Here is a 21905-nt window from a genome sequence, read left to right on the forward strand (position 1 = left end):
TTTGATTGGTTAGAAAAATCCTTTATCATGTCCATGTGTAAGGAAATATAGTCTTAGTAATGTATTCCAGACAAGGTTTTGAGCATGTGCTTATCAAGCAGGGTATTTAAATAAGACCTGTCACCATGTCAAAAGTGACCAGTTTTTCTCTAATTTTATGCTCCCTTGAGTATGATTTTTTTTTCTTGATTTTTAAAACACACCATACAGTTCCAGTGTAATGGACTTTTTAATTTAGTGCTATTTTTATAGGTTTTGCCAAGGGTGCACAGCTAATAGGATTTTTGGGGTTGTCTTTAGGCTGCTCTGTATCTTTACTTTGTGAGCTTTGAAAAGAATATAAAAATAGCACTGAATGAAAAAGCCCATATCTCTGGAATTGTATGTTGGATTATGAGGCCTCATGCACACTTTGAGTATTTGGGAAGTTTTTTACCTCAGTATTTGTAATTCAAAACCAGGAGTGGGTACAAAATAGAGCAGTGGTGACATGTTTCTATTATACTTTTCCATTAACTGTGACACTCCTGGTTTTGACTTACAAATACTGAGGTAAAAAAAACACCAAATACTTAACGTGTGCACATGGCCTACAAAAATCAAAACTGACATATACAGGAGAGCAGTGGAAATAATATATAAAATAAAAAACTGCCCACTTTTGATCTGGTCACAGGTCCTTTTAAAGCCTTAAGACACATCACTTTGTAGATACTACTGTATATGACATTGGTGCTAGAGTAGTGATGAGCGGACGTGATCGGATAAGGTGTTATCGCAGCATGCAGGGATTGCCTAACAAACAAGCAATCCATGCATGTGTTGCAGCTGTTGAACTACCGCGAGGCATGCAGCCGTTTCTACACCAATAGCGCACTACGAAGATACTATATTAGCGCACAATTATGTTCAGATAACACCTTAACCGAGCACGTTCGCTCATCACTATGCTAGAGCTAATTGTTGCAACTCATGTCATGAATCAGAGGAGATGCCAACATACAAGCAAAGTGTCGCCACAAAATTACTGGGAGAAGCAGGTATAGTAAGTAATCCAGTTACATAATGCAATTAATTATTAAATTGCTCAATTGAAGGCATAACTGTATACCTTTTTAAGGCCAACCATTCCCTACTTGGAGATGAAGCCAGAGTAAACTAAAGAACCGGTAGAAAGGACCTTCTGAAAGACTCAATTTATAAATTAATCTCAGTTAAACACTGAGTCGTTAAACTATGGGAACCATTTTAAGTTGAGATTTGTGAAGACCAAAGACAATAAAATCCTTATCTGCCACATGTTCTCTCTCATATGGTATTTTGGGTGTGTCTTAAGGGAAAAGTACCATCAGAAAACAGCACATTGTTTAAATCTGGAATTTGTGATAAAGGCATTTTTTAAAATTTTGATAAGGTTTATTTTCTATTCTCCATTTCATTAACAATATATATATATATATATATATATATATATATATATATATATGTATATATATATATATATATACATATATATATATATATATATATATATATATATATGTATGTAAGAAAATCACATACCTTACAATTTACATACTGGCCACTACATATTCCACAGGATTCACAGGATGAACCATAGAACCATCTGTCAGTCATTGCCAGGGGCGAGATTACCGTCTCCATACGCTATGCATTCAGACATGACTGAAGCTGCGCCACTTGCGCCTCTGTGACGAAAAGACGTGGCTGCCTGGAGAAGGAATAAAGTTAATCTCCTCCCTGCAGCTAGTCTTTCAGTGCGTTGGCCACACGGCTTCAGAATGATATTAACCTGCAGACTAACCCCATATCTTTTCTTTATAAGACAGGTTCCCTTCACATTCTGGTCAAGTAGGACATTGCTTCCAAGTGTCTGTGAAAATAATGGAAATATCCATGATTTTTTTAAAACTAAACCTTGACATTTGAGAGTTAGAACATGGACAGGATATAAAGAATACCAGCTAAGAATTTTACATTCTTCATTTCATTGTCACTGCAGCCACTTAAATCGTCAATGGCAGTCAGGAACATCATGGAAGGGACAAAATGATTCAGTATTCTGTTACAAAATGTACCACTTCTATGCTAATTATATGTATACTGTGTTATAATTTTCAGGTGTTCCTGGTACAACTTCAACAACCCCAACAGGTAGGATTGAAATGCAGTATATTAATTGGAAAGTAACCAAATATGACACTTCTATCTTATTTAGCAAAAGAAAATAGGGCAAACCCGTTTTAAAATAGTAAACATATTAAGTTTAAGCCCTAAAAATGATACTCAAGTTGAAGGCTGAAAATAAATCTAAAATGTATTGTCTAAAGTGCAAATGCCTATCAATTTGGAGGCTCCTATCTGGTGGAAGTCACCCATGATGATGGTGAAATCTATATAAAAATCGACACACTGCACACACAAATGTTACTGTGTGCGTCTCTGTGCATCACTGTTTCCAGACAAGCATCCTACTGCACATAATTGCATGGTTACAACTATCACATTCAATGACAATTAATAGTGATATGTGGATTTTCATGTTTAAATTAAATGAGAAGAAATTATAACCTAATTATGTCGATGAATAATTAAAAGTATATTTTACATACAGCTACTAACAAGAGTTCTTCATTTTTATCTTGCTATCTTCTCTAGACGACGTAACAACAGGTATGTTATACAGTATATTACATTTCCTTTCTCATCATCGTAGAAAAAATTTGTGTTGACTATTTCTTCATTTGTTTCAGATTCATCTAACACAAACTGTGGTGGTCTGTTGACCCAAATGAATGGGACCATAACAAGTCCATTCTATCCAAATCGTTACCCTGCTAATTCTCACTGTACTTGGGAAATTCGTGTACCTTCAGGCTATTACATATGGTTATCCTTTCTTCATTTTGAGTAAGTTATTTAGTATTCATATCCATATGTGTTTTTGGAAATCATTTTGTTACAGACTAAGAAATACTTGTCATTGTGTACCAAATGCAAAGACAAACACAAAAGTCAATCATTGATAGGGGGGGCAACAATGTTATTCTTTGAAGAAGACTCCATATTTTTATTATATATACTGTTTGGAGAGTATACTGCCAGTAGATCGGTCTTCTTGTGTAGTTGTCTGACCCAATCATTGATTCTTTGTAAACTTGTCTTGGTAAAGATAGATATTGTTCATTTATTTATTGCCTGCCAACTTTGTCTAGCCTGCAAATTATAGCCGAAGAAGCTGTTCTGCATTTGGGATTTCTTTTTTAGAATAGAGTGACCCTTTCTAATAAAGTGGTGACATATTACTAGTAAATGACAGGCAGTAACAAGTATAATGAGTTGCCCCGATATGTGATTTAATTGTTAAATAGCTGTTATGAAGTCAGAGTAATAGTATTTGTAGGGCCTTAACAATTTTTTAGGGACGGTGTTTTTTTGTTGGTTCGAACACCACAACATTGTACTTTGCTTATTAAAGTTAACTACTCTTATACAATACATAGTACTATTAGTATTATTAGTATTAGTATTATTGTTTTTTGTGGTTGTCTTTCAGCAAGCCATACAAACAAACAGCCATTTCTTTTTAAAGCTCTTTTTTATGTGCTTTACTTTATGTTAGAATCTACTTGTAATTGTTTTTTCTTTTATTTAAATAGTGTTGAACCTCATCCACTTTGTTTTTATGACTGGGTGGCTATATATGATGGGATTCCTCAGTACTCTCCTGAAATAGCAAGAATTTGTAATCAAATCAACTCGACCCACACTTTCCATTCATCTTCTAACATCATGAGCATTGAGTTCAGAAGTGACGTTGTTGTACATCACAATGGCTTCCTCGCAGTGTTTTCAGCAATTTACGGTTAGTATTATAACAAACCAAGCAAAAATTATACTGTGTTAGTGAGTACCCACAAACAGAATATTATTCACAAATGGATGGTAGATGCTGTGTTTGTCAGTGAAAAATCCTCCCTTCTTGTAATTTTAATGCCCTCTATAATTTAAAGAATGAGAATGGCACTAAATTACCTATCAGCCATAACACATAAGCCACCTACCTAATATTGTATAGGTCCCCTTCATTTTGTAAGCAGTGAGGTAGGGCCTCCATGGAATGGACATATTTTTCCAAAATTTTGGGGTCAATTTAGCATCTTGAAATGTTTCTAATGAACCTTAAATAATTTCTAAACAATTTGTGAAGTGTTGCAGAGGCACATTATCTTGCTGATGCCATTAGGGAATACCCTAAATGAAGAGGTATCTGCTTTGTTAGGTAGATGGTGCAAATCAAAATATTAGCCATGGCATTTGGGGTGGACCTGGATCAGCATAGGCACTCTTACTGGTCTGTGGCTACACAGTCCAATATACAGCAGGCTCCAACACACTGTGTGTTCTAACTAGTAATGGGCAAGCAGTAAAATTCTCAGATGCCTGTTACTCATAATGAGCAGGTCAAACTGCTTGGGTGTTCAACATGAGTAACAAGCATAATGGAAGTCAATGGGAAAGTCAAGCATTTTTCTGGCGGACCCTCCCAGGATGTCTGGGGGGGGAGGAAAATCGCTGAAATGGATGGAAATAGCCCTGAAATTGAATGGGAACAGCATGGGGAAGACCCTGGAAGCATCTCATTCTACCAGGTATGGGAGACATTCTACCAGGTACCAGGTACGGGAGACACCCATCGTCAGTCAAGCAAAGAAAAGTTTGCTCGAGGCTGGACATGTCATTGGTGAAACCTGTGCGGCCGCACAGGGGCAAAAGAGGTAATGGGGTCCATTTCTACCTTCAAAGTAAAGCATATGCACTATGTGCAAGGGCTGCCAAAAATTAGAAGGAGGCATTGCAATATACTCTGGAAGAGATGTAGAGGAGGGCCTCACAAAACATTTTTTATCCATTGGGAAGGAGTGGGACTCCTAGTCTGGGAAAGCCAATGTACTTTGCCTAATAGCTGAAAAACATTTACTCCTGCAGGGTTTACAGATTTATATATGTAAGATGATTTTAGAGGTAGGCCTTTAAAAATTATATAGTAGGGCATCATCCACACCCTGGAAAAATTAGGATCAAGGGTCAGGTCATGACAATGTAGATATAGAAGAGGAGGAAGAGGACACTAAAAATAATAAAACAAGAACTGTATACCACTGTTTGGGTAGGATGAGGTGCATGGGAATACACCAGAAGAAATGGAACATTTTATTTGACTTTATGTTCCACTGCTGTCATCCAGTGGAGCTGAGAAGACTGGGCCAATCCAGGCCTTTTTCTTTTTGTCAGCCTGTCAGCATTTTTAGTTGACAGATGGATGCGCCTATCAGTTATTATGCCCCTGGTGGCACTTAAAGCCCACTCTGACAAAACGCTGATTACAGCACAAGCCAGCACCTCCAAAGGCATAGAGGGGGATGCTGCTACAATCGGCTAGATAATCCTTCACGATTTTCCAAAACTTTTCCGTCTTTCTCAAAGTACCCTGCACATCAGTTCCTGAGTGCTGAGAGGGTCTAATATAACTGTCCCAGACCTTTGATAGTCTTTCCCTGCCTCTGTTAGACCTGTTGTGTGTTTCACTCCTCTTTCTTCCTTGGTTGTCTAAAGAATTATGGCCTCTGCCACCAGCGTTTGCAGATGGGATTTCTTTTACTAATTTTCAAGCTAAGGTGGGTGACAATTCATCCAGTGCCACCTCAAGGCATCATGTCGCTCCGAGGCTTCAAATAGTCTTAAGGAAGGGTCATTTTAAAATGAAAAGTCCTGAACCATGTGTGGAAAATCTCTCCAACCCTGGGACGCAAGAGATGCATGTAAATGGTCTTTCATCCATTCAATAAATGCAGTTAAACTTGTATAAGCTTTAATTTCACTCTGTGGTGGACATATCATTGGTGCAATCTGTTCGGCCCCACAAGGACCCAAAAGGTAAGGGGGGACATTTCTTTATCCAAAGTAAAGAGTATGCACCATGTGCATTGGCTTTCAAAAATTATAAGAAGGCACTGCAATACACTCTGGAAAAGACGTAGAGGAGGGCAAGAGAAAATATCCTTTTACCATTTGAAAGGAGTGGGACTCCTAGCCTATGCACTATGTGCAAGGGAAGTTAAATATTAGAAGAACGCACTGCAATAATCCTGGAAGAGACATAGAGGAGGGCCTCAGAAAACTTTTTTTACCATTTGAAAGGAGTGGGACTTCTAGACTGGTAAAGCATTGCACTATGTGCAAGGGCTGAAACACCTAAAAACATTTACCCCCGGGGGTTAAACACATTTATATGTAAGAAGATTTTAAAAGGTAACTTGGAAGTCAGGGAATGGGTTATGTTATGTTAATATATGTGCTGTTGTAAGGTGGGGATGAACAAGTACCGAGGGACGGCTGCAACCATGAGATTGTGGAAAGCCTCAGTGTCCATAAAAATAAACGTCAACATTCCCAGGACAAGCAGTCTAGAAATTTGACTGTTTAGTGGTTGGTGCTTTGGGTGGCTGGATATTTTCACTTGCATTCCAAGGCCTGGGTAGGGAAGGCTGAACGCTGCACTGGGACAAATTAGTGCACGTGGTTGCTGATGGTGCTGTCTAATGACAGGTGCAGGACAGGAGGCATCTGCGCCTGTGTTTTGAGCAGGGGATTGGAAAGCACGCAGAAGAGGCAGTGGAGTCACTCCGAGACACTGATTGTGGACCCAGACGTTTGGCCCATCAAGTTGGTTGCTGGGATGACATGTGTCTGAGCATGCTGGTGGCGGTCAGGCTGGTGGTCTGTCCATGGCAGAGCTTGGTATGGCACAGGATGCAAATGATCATTTTCTTGTCTTTTGCACTTCCCATAAAAATGTGCCAGACTGGGGAACACCTAACCTTGGCCTGGGATCTAGTTGCATGTTTGTGCTCTGGGGAACAGTTGACCACTTTCTCCCTATGGCCACACCACTGCCCCTTCCTGTCTGCAGGGGATCCCTCACCCAGCTCACCCCACTCAGCTATGCAGAGCTCAGTCTTCATGCCAGATTGGGTCAGTGACTTCATCACCCACCATCTCATCTTCCACTTCCTCACTCTGGTCATCCTCCTGACTTGTTGACTTAACATGACTTGTTGGCAACTGTGTCTCATCATCATCCACCTCTTGAGAGAGTAATTGCCCTTCCCCACAATCCGCTTCTTCTGACTGTGACTGCTCAAATATTTGGGCATCACCGAATATGATCTCATGTCCCTCTTTAAATGTGTATGGTGAGAGGCCAGAATCAATAAATGGAGAGGTAAAGAGCTCCTCAGAAGGTCCAAGTGTGGGGTCGCTTTCCTCCTGGAACTTGCCATGGTGGGAGCAAGGAGAATCAGAGTTAAGATTATGTGGTCAAGACTCTTCGCTAGTGGGACTAGAACGTGGGGAAGACAAGGTGGTGCTGCGAAACAGGCTGGAAATATTATCTGCAAAACAACCAACCACTTGTTCTCACTGTTCTGGCTTCAAGAGTGGTGCCTCGTGCTCCCCTGATAAGTGGGAGAAGATGCTAGGTCTCATGGATTAGTGTGTTTGTTGTGGCCTAGCAGAAGGCACAGTTTCACCATCCCATGACCTCAGCCTCTGTGTGCACCATGAGCAGCATGTCCACTTCCCTGTCCCTTACCACATGCCTTGCACATTTTAAATTATGTACACAGATAATAGCAGTATTATTAGAGAATATAATCTATTCAAATTGTCACTGCAAGGAATTTTGCTTGTGCGTGGCAGCACCAAGGTCTGTAACACAATCAACCCTGAGCAGATGCTTGTAATACGCTATTTGTACTCCGCCAGCTAACGCTAAATGACTTGAAGATACTGTAAGAGTGGTGTTATTAGAGAATAGCATATATTTAAATTATCACTGAAAGAAAGTTTGCTTTTATTTGGCAGCAACAAATTTTGTAACGCAATCAACCCTGCTCTGAGTTCCCTAACACACTATTCCTGCACCAGCAGATAATCCTACCATAGAATAGAATCTATTTGAATTACCCCTGTTGTTTAATGTTGCATCAGCAGGTACTGGCACACTATATAACACTCTGTCCCTTCTGCAGCAGCAACTCTACATACACTATTTCAGGGTGCAATGCACCCAAGATGGTGACACTGGCACACAATCCCCGCATGATTAGTGAATGAAAATCAGGTGCCAAACATGCGGGGCACGGAGTCGAGCATGGCACCTGAGTAGACAGACACTCGATTGAGTGCCGAGTGTCTTGAACACGAAGATGCTTGATCAAGCCCCGATCAGTGCCGAGCACACTCACCCATCACTAGTACTGACTAGGGTTGAGCGACCTTGACCTTTTTAGAGTCGAGCCGTGTTTCGCGAAACCCGACTATCTTAGAAGTCGAGTCGAGTGGAATCGGCCGATTATCGCGAAAACTCGGGTATCGACCGAAACACGAAACCCAATGCAAGTCAATGGGGGAGCATAGTCGGCAGTGAGTGGAGGCCAGGAAAACACCTACACTGCCCATTTTAATGGCAAAAACATCCATTCTTGTTACAGAAGCTTGTCAATCGTAATTTAGCTTATAATAATTGGAAGGCATTTGAAATTGGGGGTCATTTGGCTAAAGTTGTGGGGGTAGGGCTGGTTCAAGTAATTAGTGGGCCCAGTAAATCTGGACCACGTCACAGCAGTTGAGCAGGGAGAGGTAAGTATTTCAACTTTGCAAGTGCTGTGATCCTGAGCAAGCAGGGGGGGCCCACTCGTTGGCATTGGCACTGGCACAGGGCCCCTCAAAGTACAGCGGTGTGTTTGCACGGCGGGGGCGCCTCCCACCGGCAGCAACACTTTTGCGTACTATGAGAGGCCCTGTGCCAGTGACGTCGCCAACTAGTATTCCTCCCCCCACCTGATGAAGGAACCTGCACTTTCATCTGCACCTTCCTCTTTGTCCCCGTGTAAGGTGGTATGGTATGCGGGAAGGGGGACCTGACTTTCAGCAGGGTCACAATCTTGCAGTGTAGCGTAATGTTACGTTATGGGTCAATGTACCAGCAGACTCATCTATCACTGGCTGGGCAATGGGCAGGATGAGGAGGAAACACAGATATAGGCCCAAAGAATAAAGTGGGCTAAATGCAGTTCAAAATTGGTAACACAGGAGTAACCAGGGGGCACTGCAGTGGAGGACAACTGGAATGAGAGGCTGACACAGAGAGTAGGCCCAAATCAGTAAGTAGTCGAAATGCAGTTCAAAATTGGCAACAGTAGTAAACAGGCGGCACAGCTTTGTTCAGTGGAGGAGAACAGCAAGGAGTGGCAGACACCGATATTAGGCCCCAGCCCAACTAGTAGGCCAAATGCAGTCTAACATTAACAACTACTTAACGAGAGCCTGAAAATGGAATTTCAGGACAGGAAACCAGGAGAACAGCAAGGAGCGGCAGACACTGTTAGTAGGCCCCAAACCAACTAGTACGCCAAATGCAGTTGTTCCATTTAACCACTATTTAACAAGAGCCTGAAGATAGAAGCTCAGGAAAAGCAACCTGGAGAACACTTTGGAGCGGAAGACACCGTCTCTACACCCCATACCCAATTTGTAGGCCTAATGCAGTGTCGTTTTCAACAACTACTAAACGAGAGTCGGAAGACCGAAGCAATGGCGAGGAAACCTGGGGAACACCTTGGAGTAGAACACACCGTCTCTACACCCCATACCCAATTTGTAGGCCTAATGCAGTGTAGTTTTCACCAACTACTAAACGAGAGTAGGAAGATCGAAGCAATGTGGACGAAACCTGGGGAACACCTTGGAGTGTAACACATCGTCTCTCTACACCCCATACCAAATTTGTAGGCCTAATGCAGTGTAGTTTGCAACAACTACTAAACGAGAGTAGGAAGATCGAAGCAATGTGGACGAAACCTGGGGCACACCTTCGGGCGGCAGACACCGTTAGTAGGCCCTACCAAAGTTGTAGCCCCAATGCAGTTTTAAAATTCCTAGAGGCTGAAAACAAGACTATTGACGCTCAGCTTTTTTCAAAGGAACACAGCTGTATTGAGTGGCGCAGACAGACACAGGTAGTAGGCCTTAAACCAAAAATGTGGCTCACTGCAGTTTAAAAAAGGTTACAGGGGTACACAGGCAGCATTGCTCTGGGCAGTGGAGGAAAATTTCAATAGTGGACCGCAGACAGACTTTGTACGCCTACTATTAAAAAAAGGATGCTCTATGCAATTAAAAATAGGTTCCAGGGGTCCACGGGCAGCAGTGGTGTGGTCAGTGGAGGAGTAGTAGAAAGAACGGGCCGCAGACAGGCTTCGAAGGCTTAACATAAAAAAATATTGGGCTGTAGGCACTTTTAAATAGGTTCCAGGGGTACACGGGCAGCAGTGGTCTGGTCAGTGTAGGAGTAGTAGAAAGAACGGGCCGCAGACAGGCTTCGAAGGCCTAACATTATAAAATATTGGGCTGTAGGCACTTTTAAATAGGTTCCAGGGGTACACGGGCAGCAGTGGTCTGGTCAGTGGAGGAGTACTAGAAAGAACGGGCCGCAGACAGGCTTCGAAGGCCTAACATAATAAAATATTGGGCTGTAGGCACTTTTAAATAGGTTCCAGGGGTACACGGGCAGCAGTGGTCTGGTCAGTGTAGGAGTCGTAGAAAGAACGGGCCGCAGACAGGCTTCGAAGGCCTAACATAATAAAATTGGGCTGTAGGCACTTTTATTTTTTTTATTTTTTTCCAAACTGTTTTTATTAAACATTTTCAATTAAACGTTTTCAACATTAGTATATTAACAGGCAAACATAGGTACAAGGACTGTAGGCACTTTTAAATAGGTTCCAGGGGTACACGGGCAGCAGTGGTCTGGTCAGTGTAGGAGTAGTAGAAAGAACGGGCCGCAGACAGGCTTCGAAGGCCTAACATAATAAAATTGGGCTGGCTGTAGGCACTTTACAATTGGTTCCAGGGGTACACGGGCAGCAGTGGTCTGGTCAGCGGAGGCCGATTGTAATGAGTGTCTGCCAGTTAGTAGTCCAAAACAATACATAAATGTGAATGTCTCGCATTAAAACAAAACGAAAACACTAAAGGGTGCAATCATTAGGTACAGGGGTGGGATCCTCTGCGTAGTTTCAGACCTACTAATTTGGCGCAAAGTATTTACTTGGGTAAAGAGAGGACACTGCCCCTGACTATGTTAAGTACCATCATACATGTCAACACAATGGTATTGTCAGTGGCAGGAATGGAAGGATGTCAGCGCATAGACTAAACATTGGTGGAAGTGTGAGAGATAATTGTGGAAGTGGTAGAGCAATGTTTGACCTGGGGGTGGGTGAACTCTCTTGTGGCCGGCGGTACAGGCCCAGGGTCCCTCATGTTACAACAGTGTGTCTGACGTTGGGTGCGCACCACCACCGCCAGAGACACTTTATTGTACTATGAGGGACCCTGTGGCAGTGCTGTCGACCAAAAGCGGGCACACCCACCTCTTCAGACAAACAGCACTCTCACGGGTGCTTGCGCCAAGTCGCGATACCACGCCCCCGTGTGGGGAGTTTGGCCATTTAGGGAGGTCTAAACATGTCGTATGCTGGACAATCAGCTGCAGCAAATTAAGACATTAGAAAAGTAATTCACAGTAGTCCACAGGCAAGAGCTTTTCATAGGAAAGCTAGGTGTCGGCCGGGCAAGGTGGGGCAAAAGAATTCGAAATCCAGTTGTGGTTCATTTTAATGAATGTTAGATCATCAACATTTTGGGTAGCCAGACGAGTCCTTTTTTTGGTTAATATTGAACCTGCAGCACTGAATACTCTTTCTGATAGGACACTAGCTGCCGGGCAAGCAAGCTCCTGCAATGCATATTCTGCCAATTCTGGCCAGGTGTCTAATTTGGATGCCCAGTAATCAAATGGGAATGACGGTTGAGGGAGAACATCGATAAGGGATGAAAAATAGTTTGTAACCATACTGGACAAATGTTGTCTCCTGTCACTTTGAATTGATGCAGCACTACCTGTCCTGTCTGCGGTCATAGCAAAATCACTCCACAACCTGGTCAGAAAACCCCCCTGTCCAACGCCACTTCTGATGTGTGAACCCCTAACACTCCTGGTCTGCTGCCCCCTGCAGCTCGTGTGAGAATGATCACGGGTGCTGTGTGTTGGGAATGCCTGAAGCAAACGGTCAACAAGAGTTGATTGTTTGGTTGCTAATATTAGTTCCAAGTTCTCATGTGGCATAATATTTTGCAATTTGCCTTTATAGCGAGGATCAAGGAGGCAGGCCAACCAGTAATCGTCATCGTTCATCATTTTAGTAATGCGTGTGTCCCTTTTGAGGATACGTAAGGCATAATGCGCTATGTGGGCCAAAGTTCCAGTTGTCAAATCTGCGGTTGTGATTGGTTGAGGGTCAGTTTCAGGCAAATCTACGTCACTTGTGTCCCTCAAAAAACCAGAACCCGGCCTTGCCACGCCACCAATTTCCAGTGCCCCCGGGAAAGCTTTCTCATTAAAAATATACTCATCCCCATCATCCTCTTCGTCCTCCACCTCCTCTTCGCCCGCTACCTCGTCCTGTACACTGCCCTGACCAGACAATGGCTGACTGTCAACAAGGCTTTCCTCTTCCTCTGGTGCAGACGCCTGATTCTTTATGTGCGTCAAACTTTGCATCAGCAGACACATTAGGGGGATGCTCATGCTTATTATGGCGTTGTCTGCACTAACCAGCCGTGTGCATTCCTCAAAACACTGAAGGACTTGACACATGTCTTGTATCTTCGACCACTGCACACCTGACAACTCCATGTCTGCCATCCTACTGCCTGCCCGTGTATGTGTATCCTCCCACAAAAACATAACAGCCCGCCTCTGTTCGCACAGTCTCTGAAGCATGTGCAGTGTTGAGTTCCACCTTGTTGCAACGTCTATGATTAGGCGATGATGGGGAAGGTTCAAAGACCGCTGATAGGTCTGCATACGGCTGGAGTGTACAGGCGAACGGCGGATATGTGAACAAAGTCCACGCACTTTGAGGAGCAGGTCGGAGAACCCAGGATAAGTTTTCAATAAGCACTGCACCACCAGGTTTAAGGTGTGAGCCAGGCAAGGAATGTGTTTCAGTTGGGAAAGGGAGATGGCAGCCATGAAATTCCTTCCGTTATCACTCACTACCTTGCCTGCCTCAAGATCTACTGTGCCCAGCCACGACTGCGTTTCTTGCTGCAAGAACTCGGACAGAACTTCCGCGGTGTGTCTGTTGTCGCCCAAACACTTCATAGCCAATACAGCCTGCTGACGCTTGCCAGTAGCTGGGCCATAATGGGACAACTGGTGTGCAACAGTGACAGCTGCCGATGGAGTGGTTGGGCGACTGCGGTCTGTGGAAGAGCTCTCGCTTCTGCAGGAGGACGAGGAGGAGGAGGGGGTGCAAACGCCTACAGCCAACTGTTTCCTAGACCGTGGGCTAGGCACAACTGTCCCGAAATTGATGTCCCCTGTGGACCCTGCATCCACCACATTCACCCAGTGTGCCGTGATGGACACCTAACGTCCCTGGCCATGCCTACTGGTCCATGCATCTGTAGTCAGGTGCACCTTTGTACTCACAGATTGCCTGAGTGCATGGACGATGCGCTGTTTAACATGCTGGTGCAGGGCTGGGATGGCTTTTCTCGAAAAGAAGTGTCGACTGGGTAGCTCGTAGCGTGGTTCAGCGTACTCCATCAGGGCTTTGAAAGCTTCGCTTTCAACTAACCGGTAGGGCATCATCTCTAACGAGATTAGTCTAGCTATGTCGGCGTTAAAACCCTGTGTACGCGGATGCGAGGATAAGTACTTCCTTTTTCTAACCAGAGTCTCATGTAGGGTGAGCTGGACTGGAGAGCTGGAGATCGTGGAACTAACGGATGTGCCGGTGGACATGGCAGACTGAGAGACGGTTGGAGACGGTATTGTTTCCGCCGGTGCCCTAGATGCAGTATTTCCTCCTACGAAACTGGTGATTCCCTGACCCTGACTGCTTTGGCCTGGCAAAGAAACCTGCACAGATACTGCTGGTGGTGCGGAAAATGGTGGCCTTACAGTGACGGAAGGGATGTAGCGTTGCTGACTAGCTTCATTGGCCGAGGGTGCTACAACCTTAAGGGACGTTTGGTAGTTAGTCCAGGCTTGCAAATGCATGGTGGTTAAATGTCTATGCATGCAACTTGTATTGAGACTTTTCAGATTCTGACCTCTGCTTAAGCTAGTTGAACATTTTTGACAGATGACTTTGTGCGGATCAATTGGATGTTGTTTAAAAAAATGCCAGACTGCACTCTTTCGAGCCTCGGATCCCTTTTCAGCCATTGCAGACTGAGCTTTAACCGGATGGACACGCTGTCCTCCAACAGTTTTTGGCTTTGCCATGCATTTTGGGCCAGATACGGGCCCGGCAGATGAAACCTGTTGCGATGTTGATGCCTGCTGTGGCCCCTCCTCCTCCGCTTCAGAACTACTGCCGCCTGCACCCTGTTCCCCCAATGGCTGCCAATCGGGGTCAACAACTTGGTCATCTATAACCTGCTCTTCTAGCTCGTGCGCAACTTCGTCTGTGTCACCGTGTAAGTCGGTGGTAGAACGTTCGTGATGGGGCAACATAGTCTCATCAGGGTCTGATTCTGGATCAGTACCCTGCGAGGGCAATGTTGTGGTCTGAGTCAAAGGACCAGCATAGTAGTCTGGCTGTGGCTGTGCATCAGTGCACTCCATGTCAGATTCAACTTGTAATGGGCATGGCCTGTTAACTGCTTCACTTTCTAAGCCAGGGACGGTATGTGTAAAAAGCTCCATGGAGTAACCCGTTGTGTTGCCTGCTGCATCCTTCTCTGTTGTTGTTTTTGCTGAAGAGGACAAGGAAGCGACTTGTCCCTGACCGTGAACATCCACTAGCGACGCGCTGCTGTTACATTTACCAGTTTCAAAAGAGGAGGCAAAAGAGCTAGAGGCTGAGTCTGCAAGGTAAGCCAAAACTTGCTCTTGCTGCTCCGGCTTTAAAAGCGGTTTTTCCTACTCCCAGAAAAGGGAGCGTTCGAGGCCTTGTGTAGCCAGACGACGAACCTGGCTCCACAGCTCCAGACTTAGGTGCAATATTTCTTTTCCCACGACCACCTGATGCTCCACTACCACTACCATCATTACCAGCTGACAATGAACGCCCACAGCCACGACCTCTTCCAGCAGACTTCCTCATTGTTTTAAAAACGTAACCAAAGTAACGGTATTTGTTGCTGTCAAACAACTTACACGGTGAGCTATAACTTCAGTATGATTTCGATATCCCTTTACAGGATGGTGAGACCGCAAGGAAAATCAGGCACAATGTTACACACTCTGTTTTCTGTGGCACCAAATCAGAGAGATGCCACACACGCAGGACTGTAACTCACGCACAAATGTCAATATTAATCTCCCACTGTATTTTTTTTTTTATTTCAGGGAGGATTTAGAAAGCAAAAAAAAAAAATTGCCTTTCTATGGCCCAGTGCCCACTATTTGAGAGAGAGAGATGGCACACCCAGGAGTCAAGACTGGCACACAAGCAGAAAGGGCAATATTAATCTCCCACTGATTTTTTTTTTTTTTCAGGGAGACTTTAGAAACAAAATAAAATTAAAATGATTTTTTAAGGAAGAATTTACAAACCAAATAAAATAAAATGATTTTTTCCGGGAGAATTTAGAAGCCAAATAAAAAAAAAATTGCCTTTCTATGGCCCAGTGCCCACTATTTGAGAGAGAGAGATGGCACACCCAGGAGTCAAGACTGGCACACAAGCAGAAAGGGCAATATTAATCTCCCACTGGTTTTTTTTTTTTTCAGGGAGACTTTAGAAACAAAATAAAATAAAATGATTTTTTCAGGGAGAATTTAGAAACCAAAAAAAAAAAAATATAGGCTTTCTATGGCCCACTGAGTGAGAGATGGCACACACAGGAGTCAGGAGTGGCACACAAGCCCAGAGGCCAATATTTATCTCCCACTGATTGATTTATTGATTTTTTCAAGTAGAATTTAGAAATCAAATCAACAAAAAAAATTAATAGGCTTTCTATGGCCCACTGAGTGAGAGATGGCACACACAGGAGTCAGGAGTGGCACACAAGCCCAGAGGCCAATATTTATCTCCCACTGATTGATTTATTGATTTTTTTCAGGTAGAATTTAGAAACCAAATCAACAAAAAAAATAAATAGGCTTTCTATGGCCCACTGAGTGAGAGATGGCACACACAGGAGTCAGGAGTGGCACACAAGCCCAGAGGCCAATATTTATCTCCCACTGATTGATTTATTGATTTTTTCAGGTAGAATTTAGAAACTAAATGTTAGGTCTCGAGTTCCCGCTTCTGCACAGGGGGAATCTCGAGCCATCTCCGCGGCGGTCTCCCATTCTTATCCAGCCGCAGTGGAGTCTGCTCAGCAGGGACGTCGGTCCCAGCGTCTTGCTCAGTCTCACTCTGTACAGAGAGTTACTGCTGCTTCTTCAGCTTCTGCCATTAAAGCCAGTGCTGGTCAGCAGCGAGCGGACTTCTCTGGGACTAAGTCCTTGTCTGCACACACTGAGCATGCCCAGGGCAAGATCTCCTGATTTTTTCAGGTAGAATTTAGAAAACAAATCAACAAAAAAAAAAAGGCTTTCTATGGCCCACTATGTGAGAGAGATGGCACACTGTTGTGAATTCTGTGGCAGAGCTCCCTCCTGTGGTCACAAGTGGTACTTCGGCTGATTCTCTCTGTGAGCTTCTGTTGGTGGAGGGAAGTGGTACTGTGGGTTCTGAGTTTCCTCCCTCAGGTGATCTGGTGAGGTCGTTAGGTGCTTCTCTACTTAACTCCACCTAATGCTTTGATCCTGGCTTCCTGTCAATGTTCCAGTGTTGGACTTGCTTTTCCCTGGATCATTCCTGTGGCCTGCTGCTCTGCATAGCTAAGTTCTTCTTTGCTATTTGTTTGCTATTTTTTCTGTCCAGCTTGTCTAATTTGTTGCTGGAAGCTCTGGGACGCAAAGGGTGTACCTCCGTGCCGTTAGTTCGGTACGGAGGGTCTTTTTGCCCCCTTTGCGTGGTTTTCTTTAGGGTTTTGTGTAGACCGCAAAGTTACCTTTTCTATCCTCGATCTGTTAAGAAAGTTGGGCCTCACTTTGCTGAATCTATTTCATCTCTACGTTTGTCTTTTCATCTTAACTCACAGTCATTATATGTGGGGGGCTGCCTTTTCCTTTGGGGTATTTCTCTGAGGCAAGGTAGGCTTATTTTCTATCTTCAGGCTAGTTAGTTTCTCAGGCTGTGCCGAGTTGCATAGGCAGAGTTAGGCGCAATCCACTGCTACCTCTAGTGTTGTTTGTAGAGGATTAGGGATTGCGGTCTGCAGAGTTCCCACGTCTCAGAGCTCGTTCTATGATTTTGGGTTATTGTCAGATCATTGCATGTGCTCTGACCGCTATGTCCATTGTAGTACTGAATTGCCTTTCATAACAGTACAGGAAGCCAAAAGTACAAATGATTCTCAATAGAGGGAAAAAAGAAGTTCTGAGACCATTTTTTTTTCTTTGCACTGTGTTTTGCCTTTTTTTTCCCCTAGACATTTGGGTGGTTCAGTACACAGGTGTAGCGATGGACATTAGAAGTCTGTCTTCATTTGTGGATCAGCTCTCGGCAAGAGTACAAAAGATTCAAGACACTATTGATCAGAAAGCTATGTTGGAACCAAGAATTCCTATTCCTGATTTGTTTTTTGGAGATAGAACTAAGTTTCTGAGTTTCAAAAATAATTGTAAATTATTTCTGGCCTTGAAACCTCGCTCCTCTGGTGATCCAGTTCAACAGGTTTTGATTGTTATTTCTTTTTTGCGCTGCGACCCTCAGGACTGGGCATTTTCTCTTGCGCCAGGAGATCCTGCATTGAGTAATATCGATGCGTTTTTCCTGGCGCTCGGATTGCTGTACGATGAACCTAATTCAGTGGATCAGGCAGAGAAAAATTTGCTGGCTCTTTGTCAGGGTCAGGATGAGATAGAGGTATATTGTCAGAAATTTAGAAAATGGTCCGTGCTCACTCAATGGAATGAATCTGCGCTGGCAGCTATGTTCAGAAAGGGTCTCTCTGAAGCCCTTAAGGATGTCATGGTGGGATTTCCTATGCCTGCTGGTTTGAATGAGTCTATGTCTTTGGCCATTCAGATCGGTCGACGCTTGCGTGAGCGTAAATCTGTGCACCATTTGGTGGTATTACCTGAGCTTAAACCTGAGCCTATGCAGTGCGATAGGACTTTGACCAGAGTTAAACGGCAAGAACACAGACGTCTGAATGGGCTGTGTTTCTACTGTGGTGATTCCACTCATGCTATCTCTGATTGTCCTAAGCGCACTAAGCGGTTCGCTAGGTCTGCCACCATTGGTACGGTACAGTCAAAATTTCTTCTGTCCGTTACCTTGATCTGCTCTTTGTCATCATATTCTGTCATGGCATTTGTGGATTCAGGCGCTGCCCTGAATTTGATGGACTTGGAGTATGCTAAGCGTTGTGGGTTTCTCTTAGAGCCCTTGCAGTGTCCTATTCCATTGAGAGGAATTGATGCCACGCCTTTGGCCAAGAATAAGCCTCAATACTGGACCCAGCTGACCATGTGCATGGCTCCTGCACATCAGGAGGTTATTCGCTTTCTGGTGTTGCATAATCTGCATGATGTGGTCGTGTTGGGGTTGCCATGGCTACAAGCCCATAATCCAGTATTAGATTGGAAATCCATGTCGGTGTCCAGCTGGGGTTGTCAGGGCGTACATGGTGATGTTCCATTTCTGTCAATTTTGTCATCCACCCCTTCTGAGGTTCCAGAGTTCTTGTCTGATTACCGGGATGTATTTGATGAGCCCAAGTCCGATGCCCTACCTCCGCATAGGGATTGTGATTGTGCTATCAATTTGATTCCTGGTAGTAAATTCCCAAAAGGTCGACTGTTTAATTTATCCATACCTGAGCACGCCGCTATGCGCAGTTATGTGAAGGAATCCCTGGAGAAGGGGCATATTCGCCCGTCATCGTCACCATTAGGAGCAGGGTTCTTTTTTGTAGCCAAGAAGGATGGTTCGCTGAGACCTTGTATAGATTACCGCCTTCTAAATAAGATCACGGTTAAATTTCAGTACCCCTTGCCATTGTTATCTGATTTGTTTGCTCGGATTAAGGGGGCTAGTTGGTTCACCAAGATAGATCTTCGTGGTGCGTATAATCTGGTGCGAATCAGGCAAGGAGATGAATGGAAAACTGCATTTAATACGCCCGAGGGTCATTTTGAGTATCTAGTGATGCCATTCGGACTTGCCAATGCTCCATCAGTGTTTCAGTCCATTATGCATGACATCTTCCGAGAGTACCTGGATAAATTCCTGATTGTGTACTTGGATGACATTTTGATCTTCTCGGATGATTGGGAGTCTCATGTGAAGCAGGTCAGAACAGTTTTTCAGGTCTTGCGTGCTAATTCTTTGTTTGTGAAGGGATCAAAGTGTCTCTTTGGTGTGCAGAAGGTTTCATTTTTGGGGTTCATCTTTTCCCCTTCTACTATCGAGATGGATCCTGTTAAGGTCCAAGCCATCCATGATTGGACTCAGCCGACATCTCTGAAAAGTCTGCAAAAGTTCCTGGGCTTTGCTAATTTTTATCGTCGCTTCATCTGCAATTTTTCTAGTATTGCCAAACCATTGACCGATTTGACCAAGAAGGGTGCTGATTTGGTCAATTGGTCTTCTGCTGCTGTGGAAGCTTTTCAAGACTTGAAGCGTCGTTTTTCTTCTGCCCCTGTGTTGTGTCAACCAGATGTTTCTCTTCCGTTCCAGGTCGAGGTTGATGCTTCTGAGATTGGAGCAGGGGCTGTTTTGTCGCAGAGAGGTTCTGATTGCTCAGTGATGAAACCATGCGCTTTTTTTTCCAGGAAGTTTTCGCCTGCTGAGCGAAATTATGATGTGGGCAACCGAGAGTTGCTGGCCATGAAGTGGGCATTCGAGGAGTGGCGTCATTGGCTTGAAGGAGCTAAGCATCGCGTGGTGGTATTGACTGATCATAAGAACTTGACTTATCTTGAGTCTGCTAAGCGGTTGAATCCTAGACAGGCTCGTTGGTCGCTGTTTTTTGCCCGTTTTGACTTTGTGATTTCGTACCTTCCGGGCTCTAAAAATGTGAAGGCGGATGCTCTGTCTAGGAGTTTTGTGCCCGACTCTCCGGGTTTGTCTGAGCCGGCGGGTATCCTCAAGGAAGGAGTAATTGTGTCTGCCATCTCCCCTGATTTGCGGCGGGTGCTGCAAAAATTTCAGGCTAATAAACCTGATCGTTGTCCAGCGGAGAGACTATTTGTCCCTGATAGGTGGACCAACAAAGTTATCTCTGAGGTTCATTGTTCGGTGTTGGCTGGTCATCCTGGAATCTTTGGTACCAGAGAGTTGGTGGCTAGATCCTTTTGGTGGCCATCTCTGTCGCGGGATGTGCGTGTTTTTGTGCAGTCCTGTGGGATTTGTGCTCGGGCTAAGCGCTGCTGTTCTCATGCCAGTGGGTTGCTTTTGCCCTTGCCGGTCCCGAAGAGGCCTTGGACACATATCTCTATGGATTTTATTTCTGATCTTCCTGTTTCTCAAAAGATGTCAGTCATTTGGGTGGTCTGTGATCGCTTTTCTAAGATGGTCCATCTGGTACCCTTGTCTAAATTGCCTTCCTCCTCTGATTTGGTGCCATTGTTCTTCCAGCATGTGGTTCGTTTACATGGCATTCCAGAGAATATCGTTTCTGACAGAGGTTCCCAGTTTGTTTCAAGGTTTTGGCGAGCCTTTTGTGGTAGGATGGGCATTGACTTGTCTTTTTCCTCGGCTTTCCATCCTCAGACTAATGGCCAGACCGAACGAACCAATCAGACCTTGGAAACATATCTGAGATGCTTTGTTTCTGCCGTTCAGGATGACTGGGTGTCCTTTTTGCCTTTGGCTGAGTTCGCCCTTAATAATCGGGCCAGCTCGGCTACCTTGGTTTCGCCATTTTTCTGCAATTCTGGGTTCCATCCTCGTTTCTCTTCAGGACAGGTTGAGTCTTTGGACTGTCCTGGTGTGGATACTGTGGTGGACAGGTTGCAGCAGATTTGGACTCATGTAGTGGACAATTTGACCTTGTCCCAGGAGAAGGCTCAACGTTTCGCTAATCGCAGACGCCGTGTGGGTCCCCGACTTCGTGTTGGGGATCTGGTTTGGTTATCTTCTCGTCATATTCCTATGAAGGTTTCCTCTCCTAAGTTTAAACCTCGTTTCATTGGTCCGTATAGGATTTCTGAGGTTCTTAATCCTGTGTCTTTTCGTCTGACCCTTCCTGATTCTTTTTCCATACATAACGTATTCCATAGGTCATTGTTGCGGAGATACGTGGCACCTATGGTTCCATCTGTTGATCCTCTTGCCCCGGTTTTGGTGGAGGGGGAATTGGAGTATATTGTGGAGAAGATTTTGGATTCTCGTGTTTCTAGACGGAAACTCCAGTATCTGGTTAAATGGAAGGGTTATGCTCAGGAAGATAATTCCTGGGTGTTTGCCTCTGATGTCCATGCTCCCGATCTTGTTCGTGCCTTTCATGTGGCTCATCCTGGTCGGCCTGGGTGCTCTGGTGAGGGTTCGGTGACCCCTCCTCAAAGGGAGGGTACTGTTGTGAATTCTGTGGCAGAGCTCCGTCCTGTGGTCACAAGTGGTACTTCGGCTGATTCTCTCTGTGAGCTTCTGTTGGTGGAGGGAAGTGGTACTGCGGCTTCTGAGTTTCCTCCCTCAGGTGATCTGGTGAGGTCGTTAGGTGCTTCTCTACTT

The 21905-nt window shown here is 44.5% G+C and overlaps 1 protein-coding gene across 17 annotated transcripts in view; it reads left to right on the forward strand.

The window, feature by feature from the left end:
• The window catches only part of LOC138681740 (scavenger receptor cysteine-rich domain-containing protein DMBT1-like), a 491932-nt gene that overhangs the window by 270727 nt on the left and 199300 nt on the right, over positions 1–21905 (forward strand). For all 17 annotated transcript variants that reach the window (XM_069769545.1, XM_069725880.1, XM_069769547.1 and 14 more), the window contains 4 exons: positions 2143–2175; positions 2680–2694; positions 2775–2931; positions 3681–3886. In XM_069769545.1, coding sequence (XP_069625646.1) covers positions 2143–2175; positions 2680–2694; positions 2775–2931; positions 3681–3886 — 411 coding nt within the window. The remainder of the gene's footprint in view (positions 1–2142; positions 2176–2679; positions 2695–2774; positions 2932–3680; positions 3887–21905) is intronic.

Source organism: Ranitomeya imitator, chromosome 5 (genome assembly GCF_032444005.1).
Source record: "Ranitomeya imitator isolate aRanImi1 chromosome 5, aRanImi1.pri, whole genome shotgun sequence".
NCBI lineage: Eukaryota > Metazoa > Chordata > Amphibia > Anura > Dendrobatidae > Ranitomeya > Ranitomeya imitator.